At 38.6% G+C, this 9,624-nt stretch overlaps 1 protein-coding gene across 3 annotated transcripts in view; it reads left to right on the forward strand.

Moving 5' to 3' along the window:
* CEP120 (centrosomal protein 120) overlaps positions 1-8,462 on the forward strand; it is a 91,396-nt gene extending 82,934 nt beyond the window's left edge. For all 3 annotated transcript variants that reach the window (XM_069962646.1, XM_069962644.1, XM_069962648.1), the window contains one exon: positions 8,256-8,462. In XM_069962646.1, the coding sequence (XP_069818747.1) occupies positions 8,256-8,343 (88 nt within the window). In that variant the 3' untranslated portion in view covers positions 8,344-8,462. The remainder of the gene's footprint in view (positions 1-8,255) is intronic.
* The last annotated feature ends 1,162 nt before the right edge of the window (positions 8,463-9,624 follow it).

Consider the following 9,624-nt stretch of genomic DNA (forward strand, 5'->3'; position numbering starts at 1 on the left):
TCTGCAATGGCCAAGTCAATCACCAGATCTTAACCCAATTGAGCATGCATTTCACTTGCTCAAATCCAGACTTAAGACGGAAAGACCCACAAACAAGCAAGACCTGAAGGCTGCGGCTGTAAAGGCCTGGCAAAGCATTAAGAAGGAGGAAACCCAGCGTTTGGTGATGTCCATGGGTTCCAGACTTAAGGCAGTGATTGCCTCCAAAAGGATTCGCAACAAAATATTGAAAAAAATATATATTTTGTTTGGGTTATGTTTATTTGTCCAATTACTTTTGAGCTCCTAAAATGTGGAGTGTTTGTAAAGAAATGTGTACAATTCCTACATTTTCTATCAGATATTTTTGTTTAACCCTTCAAATTAAACGTTACAATCTGCACTTGAATTCTGTTGTAGAGGTTTCATTTCAAATCCAATGCGGTGGCATGCAGAGCCCAACTCGCGAAAATTGTGTCACTGTCCAAATATTTCTGGCCTTAACTGTATACGTAGTGTGAACCCAGCCTGAAGCTGTATTTTGAATTAGGCACCAGAATAGCAGGGGTTTGTGAAATAGAGCATCTTTGCAATTTACATTAATAATTTTATTAGTTATCATGCTTTAACCTTTTGAGGACCAGGCCCAAAATGACCCAGTGGACCGCGCAAATTTTGATCTTAGTGTTTTCGTTTTTCCCTCCTCCCCTTCTAAGAGCTCTAGCACTTTCAGTTTTTTTTATCTACAAGGCCATGTAATGGCTTATTTGTTACAGGAATAGTTGTAGTTTGTAATGGCGTCTTTCATTTTACCATAACATGTATGATGGAATTCCAAATATATTATTTATGAAGATATAAATTGGTGAAACCGCAAAAAAGAATGCAATATGGTAACATTTGGGGGGTTCCTGTGTCTACGTAATGCACTATATGGTAAAAGCGACATGATACAATTATTCTATAGGTCAGTCCGAACACAACCATATGCAGGTTTACACAGATTCTCTAATGTTTATATATTTTTTTAAAATGAAATCCTTTTTTTTGGCAATTAATTATAAATAAAATGGGCCTATTGTGACGCTTATAACTGTTTTATTTTTTCACCTAAATAAAAGCTTTTCACTTTTTATTAATTTTTTTTATATATAATGTAACATAAAATCGGTAATCCGCACACTTTTTTCCCTCTTTTCGTGTACGCTGTTTACCGTTCGCAATGACGCTTGTTATATTTTAATAGATCGGACAATTACGCACGCTACGGTATATTATATGTTTATTTGTTTATTTATTTTTATATGTTTTATTTATATAATGGGAAAGGGGGGTGATTTCCACTTTTATTGGGGGAGGGGTTTTGGGGTAGTGTGTTAGTGTTTTTAACTTTTTTTTTTTTTACACATTTGAAGTCCCTTTGGGGGACTTTTACATCCAGTACTTGGATTTTTACACTGATGATTGCTATGCCATAGGCATAGCATTGATCAGTGTTATCGGCGATCTGCTCATTGAGCCTGCCTGTGCAGGCTTAGTGCAGCAGATCGCCGATCGGACCGCACGGAGGCAGGTAAGAGACCTCCGGCGGTCCGTTTTACCGATCGGGACCCCCACAGTCACACTGCGGGGGTCCCGATCGGTAAGTGACAGGGGACTCCCCCTGTCACTTACACTTAAAGGAGTTAATGACACGCGGCAGCGCGATCGCTGCAGCGTGTCATTACCGGTGAGGTCCCGGCTGCTGATTGCAGCCGGCCCCCACCTGCTATGAAGCGCGCTCCGCTCCGGAGCACGCTTCATAGCGGGAGAAACACCCAGGGCGTACAGTTACGCCCTAGGTCGTCTGGGGACAGACTTCCATGGCGTAACTATACGCCCTGGGTCGTCTAAGGGTTAAAACAAAGCTATACGTACCAGAAGTCCAGGTCCAGTCTCCTGCAAAATTTCCTTTTGTAATTGTATTTAATATGAATTCAGCTATATAAGTAGAAGTGCAGTACCTATAAGAAAGTACAGCATGTTGTACAAGACTACTGTCTTATAACAGGCCTTGCCAGTTTGAATGAATAAAAAGCATAAAATATTTATCCTGCCATCAAGTTTAATATAATGCATAATTAACACAAACATATCATTGGATATATATGTCATCTAAAGAAAACATTAGCCCTACATATGTTGAAAAATCATATGTATGCCAACACCTCAAACCTATTGCTGTATTGATTTTTACAGCCAAGATATATGATATTAGAAGACAGTAGTTTAATGAGATGTGGAATGAGAAAACCTGCTCAGAATCCCGCAATGAAAGGCCCATCAAAAAATTGAGATTTTAAGTGTTGATATGAAGACCTGGGATTTCTTCCAGATTACATGCCATTGCTTGTAGTAAATGCACAAGACTGCTTGCCAATGCTTCAAAGCGAGGAAATGTACATCTCAAAGAGACGTTAAGTAAATCACTTTGTTTCATGATGTCTATATTACGATTTCTGAGCTGAATTTAGTGTTTCCACCTTGCTTTATTTCATACACATCATAGATCAACATCATATTCTGCCTCCATTTTTCAGCGTGGATGGCAGTCATTTTCCCATAGGCAGATAATTCAGTTATCTTCACAGCGTGCCAGACAGCCTTTGTTTTTAGAGAGAAAAGAACAAATGTTTTAAATGTGGAATTAATTTCCTTACAGTGGAAAAAACATGAATGAGAAAAATATTGACATTTTTCTTCGGAGTGAAGTTTTATATGCTTAAGGCGTAACTTAAGCTAAAAATGAGAAAATCCGTTTTGGGTGCAGTTTTTGTGATCTTGGCGTACATAAGAAAAAGAAGGCACCATAGCAAAGACAGAACTGGGCACCCCATTAAGAGGCTGGCTTTTACCACCCACAATAGGGATTTGTTTCTTAACCCCACCTTGCCCACGAGCCTCAGGACAACTTTCTACTCCTTTTTGATAACTATATAGTTTTTAATGTAGAAAAGGGTCCTCATGGCCGGGCAAAGGCTGTAAAGGTTTATTTACCTCTAAACAATAGTCTGCAGTTGCAGCCGGGGAGGTGGTAGGAGGCAGACTACTTCTAGACTTCTCTCTAGGTCACCCTCTTTGAGGTTACATTTCTCATCCTGTCTGCAGTATCGGTAAGTGGTGACAGAAGTAGGAGTTTCTGTTAAACTTGCCCCCATCCCTCTTCGCACCCTACCCCTTTTTCTGGTATTGAAAGTGTAGTGAAGGTACTCATCACAAAGTAGTAAAGGGGATTCAAGCAACCGGGACTGGCCTCCTCCTTCCATAGGCTCTAAAGGCTCACTGTGGCTGCAAAAACCGAAAAAGAAAAAAAAATAGATGAAACTTTTTCCTTCTTTCATTGATAGAAAATGATTTAATATTTTGGTTCTCATTTAGCAGAATTGTATGATAGTTCAGCCTGTTACTATAATACTAGTACTATAAGTATTAGGGAAAAAAATTATTTTTCTTGTGACTAAATATGAAGATCTTAATTTTTGATCATACAATGCTTTTAACAGGATCGTGATCATTAGTTGCGACCATGGTTATCAATAAACGACCACCTTCCCCTAATCTAGGATGGCACATTCATATAGTGGGAATATGGCCTCTGTTTTGGGGTTAAGCAGGAACCAGTGCTTTGGAAAATATAATTATGTTTCAATGAAATTAGAGGAAGAAATCTGGGAATCATTAACATACTATTCTAGAAAAACTAATTTATGGCTGACAAACAATAAAAAGTGTGTCATTATTTTAATGTCAGAGTAGTCCGAGAGATAGAAAATATAAAAAATATAAAGGTTTTTTATATAAGACAGACACAAGGATTGGAATGTTAACCTGGCAATACATTTGGATTAAAGTGTCACTGTTGTTATAACTTTAAAAATCTAAATCAACAGTAGATGTGAAATAAAGCAAGTGTGCAGTATACATTCATTATTTATTTTCTTGTTGTTATCATGCTGTAAAACAAAGCTGAAATTACCAGAAATCCAGGTCCAGTCCGCAGATTTTTAGACTTGTGCTGGTAGAAGAAAAACAGACTAAACACATGAATTCCGGCCAGTACAGAGAGTCACGACTTATTGTGTCCGTCAGTCACATGACTGCCTTCTCTCTGTGAGCGCTCAGATGGGATACACAGGACTTCCTGTTTTCTTTTTTTGTTTTTTAGATAAAAAAAGTCAGAAAACAGGAAGTGCCCTGTATTCCGTGATACAAAAAAAAAAAAAAATGATGAATGTAAATTGCTTTAGGGTATAAACCCACACACCGTATATGCAGCAGATATGCAACAAATACGCAGCAGATTTGTTGGTACAGATTTGATGCTGTGTTCAGTTATTTAGATCTAATCTGCTGCGATTTTGCTGCGATTTTGCTGCGAGTTTGCTGCGAGTTTGCTGCGTATCGCAGCAGTAAATACGCTGCATATACGGTGTTTTGGGTTTATACCCTTATATCACATCTACTGTTGATTTGGATTTTGAAGGTTATAATGACTCTTTAACTCCAACCGAACTTGCCCATTTTGGCAGGATTGGCCAGCCATCTAAGGGTATGTTTACATCTCGTTTTTGTCAGCATGTCAGGAATTAGTGCAAAAAGGATGCTAACGTGCAGCCCAGCGTGCGGCCGACGGACACATGACGGCCACATGATGGCCACATTGACTTAAATGAGCAGGACAGAGTCATTATGTTACTGTGTTCTGCTCATTTGTGGGACGTGCATGGCTTTTGGGCAGGACTCAAAAGCGTGGTCGCCCACGCTTTTGAGTCCTGCACAAAAGCTGTGTATGTCCCGCAAATGAGCAGAACGTTGTCACATAATGACTCCGTCCTGCTCATTTAAGTCAATGTGGCAGTCATGTGGCCGTCGGCCGCACGCCGGGCTGCACGTCAGCATCCTTTTTGCACTGATTCCTGACGTGTAGCCCGACGTGCTGACAAAAACGAGATGTGAACATACCCTAATGTGTAAGGAGCATCATGTCTGACTGGAAAGAATATACCACTTCTGCTGGACATACAGCATCTTTTAAGTACTTGAAGGCTCGAAAACTATTTTTTCTCAAGTCCTTCTTTAAATAACATTGTTAGTTGTGGTTTTGGGAAATTTAATAGTTGCTCTTACTTTTTTACATTTACAGTGTCTTATGTAGGCACTGGTAGACAACAATGACATCTTTAGCTGGGGAAGGTAAGTATAGGCTCGATTGCAGCAGGTCCGGCCAACCATCTAATGTATATGAGGCAGCCTCCTGACTTCCTCTGATGCCAGATGTTAGGGAATGTAGATTTAGCATTTTGGATTTCAATTTGCCCATTCCTTTTGTTCTTGGGGAGATAATCAGCTGTCATATGTGTCTGTCAGCAACTTTCTCCTCATGTCCCATGGGTGTGTGGATTTGGGGAGATAGCTATCAGCTGTGAGCATTTGACAGCTATCTAAAATTTATGTCCAGCTATAGGAGAACAAAATGTTCTACTAATAATATGACGGAACTTAATAAGAAGGTAATACAGCAGAAGGACTCTCATAGAGAGACTCTCTTGGATAGTCTGGTCATGTGCTGCAGCCTGTAGCTTTGTTTTTTGAGTCCTGGAGAAAAGTATGACATTTTTTTTCACATTAAACACTCCTGAGTGGATTTTATATGAAGTGTTTGCAACTTAACACAATATTTATAACCTCTTGAATGAAGATAAGACTTTAAAAGGAAAGAAGTTTTAATTTCGTCCAGTACAACCTTGTTTTTGAATCAGTTTCTGAAAGCTGTTCATTGCTTCCTGATTGATATCTGTAGCATAAATAGACGCTTTGCAGATGCACCTTTATGGTGTGCCTGAATAATATAGAAAATGGTAGAATTTCCAGAGGTTAAGTGGCTACAGACGCATGTGTAAACTATAGTAATCCCAAAGCTCCTCTGTGATGTACTTCAGCTTGATCTTGCAGGATTACTTGTAGTGTATATTGCCTCACAAGAACATGGCTCTAGAATGACAGTCTGCTTGGATAAAATCCAGGATCTGAAATAATAGGATTAGGAAGTGACATATAGTTGTTTTAGCTTGCTATCGCATGAAACATGCACATGCTTCAGAACATGCTAACTTCAATGCTAGGAATAAGTCACAAGCATTTCTGCCTAATGTCAGATGTTTTAACTGGAAATGTATGCTAGCTCTGTTAAAAGGCATGTAACAATTGTCTGTAATAGACAATAAATGTTTTATAACCCTATATACCAAACTTATAATTCAGATTTTTTAGAAAAAATTGATTCCAATGTGTTAAGAAAAAGGTCCCAGAGTAAGAACTATGTTCCTTCACCAATGGCATTAAATGGGTTCTCTGGTGCTGGTTCCCATTGTCTGCCGCTGTCCTCTTCATCAAAACTTCTGCCGACATGCCGCGAGGACGGGAAATGACTGCTCAGCATAGACAGCATAGAGATCTATTCTGTCTATGCTGAGCCGTCATTTCCTGTCCACATGACAGCAACAGACAACGGGCAGCCTCAGAACCAGCACCTGAAAGGTCGCAGCAAGTTGGCCAATCAGCTGTAGGCTTGGAGTTACTTTATTGTGTATTCTAAGAAGCCTAGACAGGGGCAGACCTTATCAGTACCTGTTAGGAGTAATTTTAAAAAATGTAAACATGAGATTTCTGTGTTATTAATAATATATGAAAAGTGAATGCATAAAGTGGGCAGAGCAGGAAGTTTGTGAGATGAAGGTTTTGCCGATATCTGCAGTAGAAGAAGAATCTAATGTGAACTTTCAGCCAATAGCTGCAGGACAGGAAGGGATATAAGAGAAAAGAGTGTTATGTTGCCATCTTTTCCTGTACAGCCCAGTAAAATGCAGCCATCTTATTTCCTGTGATAGTATGACCTCTAATGTAGAGATCAAATTGATCAGGACAAGAGGAAAAAAAATATTTGGAGACAGAGGCCATTTCCCTGTTCTAGGAGAGTAAATTCTTTCCAAAATATGGCAACCAGAATAAATCTCCAGATCAATGTGCCACCTCCAGTAACCAGAACATGTAATATTATATTTTTTTAAGAAGACACCCAGGATGCTCTTGTTCAGCGAACCAGCCATGCAATGTATGTCAAAGACTTTCATTGTCTCACTGCTCTTACAGTAAAAAATCCCCATTGTGATTATGGGAGACCTTCTTTCCTCTAAATGTAGTGGGTGACCCTAAACCATCCATCTTTTTCCAAGTTTTCTTGGAGGAATAAACATCCCTGCTATGCTGCATGGCTCTAGTAAGTCTATTTTTCTCATTGTGAAAATTGAAATGTTACTGCACATAGAAAAATTGAATTTGGAACACCCTTGTCTGCAGCTATAACCCAGAAACAGGTGTTTGACTTCAAGACTTTAGCTCCTTGATTTCTCGACTCACACACCCCTCTCTTTTTTACTCTTACCAAAATTGCTAACCTATGCCAACTACACCAGCTGACACCTGCTGCTAAACATACCTCTTATAGAGTGCACTTGTTCCCTTGATTTTATGGTTATACGAAAACCCCTTTCCCTCCTCCACACCTTGATGTTTATAACTGAGTACACCTTGTTCACTGTTATATAACTTCACTGGCTCCAATCTTTTAGGGCCCTATTACACCAACAGATTATCTGACAGATTTTTTTTAAGCTTGCCAGAATTTCAATGCAGTAATTAAAGGAGACCAAGTAATCCACCCCACTAAATGTTACCCAGTGAAAATCAGGGGATGGCATTCATGTAACTAAACAAGTTGTGTATATGCTAAAGTGTCCATGCGGGAAAGTGTATGTCGGGCAAACAATGAGACCTGTGAAAATAAGATTGAATGAACACTGCAGTGCAATAAGGAACTATGCCCAAAAATTTAAAAGACATAGGGAAAATATATCAGAGAAGAACGAACAGAACTACGGGGAAACCAGTGTTTCGAGACATTTTCATCAATGTAACCACCAAGTTAGCGACTTGAGATGGGTGATATTGGAAGAGGTAGAAGGAATAGATAGTGGACAGACGCAGAAAAGATTGTTGCAGCGTGAAGTATACTGGATACAAAAAATGGAGGCATTGAACCCAAAGGGGTTAAATGAAAATTGTAATTTCAGTGTCTTCTTATTAGAATAATGATGTAAATTGTACCAGTATTGATGCTCCCTTAGATTTATGTTATATTTCCATGATTTTTGATGTATTTTAATGTCTATTTTAAACAGATTTCAGATCTCGCGAGAGGTCGGCGTGTATTTAATGGTGATGGGATGCACATGCAGTAGGCTTGACAAAGGGAGTGAGAGCTCTTGAAACGTTGCATATCTTTCATGGACTCTATGGATGTTCCTATCCTGACCGTGAGCTGCGCCTGAATGGCTATGTGCTGAAGTAGGACGTATACAAAAGACTCTGCTACTACGATCCACTGGGTGATATATATATTCTGACTTTACTATTGTGAACATTTATATGTTTGTTTTGAAAAGAAAAAAAGTAAAGAAAATGAAGTCTTAAGCAGTTAAAAAGGAACCATTGTGGAGTGTGTTCATTATTTTTTACTTGGATTGTGATGTTGGCTGGGGAGCGGCCTAATTAAGCACACATGAAGATCCAGTGGCTAGGATCCTATTCACATTGTTGGTTGAAGATTTTTTTAAGCCAAAGCCAGGAATGGATTTAAAAGGGGAGAGATCTCAGTCTTTCCTTTATTATCTGTTCTCTGTTTATAGTCTATTCCTGGTTTGGGCTAAAAAATAAAAATAAAATCTGTCCGATAATCTACAGGTGTAATAGGACCCTTATTGACAGTACATCCTGCGTTTTCTCCTGCTGCACCAGGACTGGGGTTTACAGTTATTGTGTTTGCACCCTGAGCCTTTCCCTATTTCCCCTTTTTTCGTTTGGTCACACCTTTCTGTTTTTAATATAAAAAAGTTTTGAACATAATTGGCACATGTATATGTTAGAACAGTAGGTTGTCATTAGATTGATCTTTTTCCAGCTTCATAGGCAGACATTAAGTTTTGCTGGGTTTTTTTTTGTTTGTTTGTTTTTACAATAGGTATCTGGGGTTGTTAAAATCTCATGCCCATGCTTAAGCAAAGACAATAAGAAAATAGGAGAAACTATACTGTGTTGCTAAAAGGCAAGAAGATTAAGAATTAGTTGTTGGCTACAGGGGAGGGAGGAGAAATGCTATATTTTTTTTATCTCTGATCTAGCAATTGCACACACACACACACATATATATATATATATATATATATATATATATGTCATTTTGAATTGTGTACTGAAAATAAAAAGCAAAACACTAATTTTTTTAACATTTGACTTTTGACTGCACCACATATGACAGTCAATAGCCAGCCCAAAAGACATTGGTTACATATACAATTGACTTGCTCCTGCCTTAAAGGGGTGGTCCGAAGTAGCAAAGTTATATACCCTATTCTTTCTAATTAATTATGTCTTGAACGCGTCTCAAAGAGAAAAGAACGATCAGTCCTTGCTGACAGAAATATTAAAGTTAAATTGTTTTCATGTGCAGATTGCTATTGTTAGTAAATATCCATTAATATCTTAATCTGC

The sequence above is a fragment of the Dendropsophus ebraccatus genome, chromosome 3 (genome assembly GCF_027789765.1).
Source record: "Dendropsophus ebraccatus isolate aDenEbr1 chromosome 3, aDenEbr1.pat, whole genome shotgun sequence".
Classification (NCBI taxonomy): domain Eukaryota; kingdom Metazoa; phylum Chordata; class Amphibia; order Anura; family Hylidae; genus Dendropsophus; species Dendropsophus ebraccatus.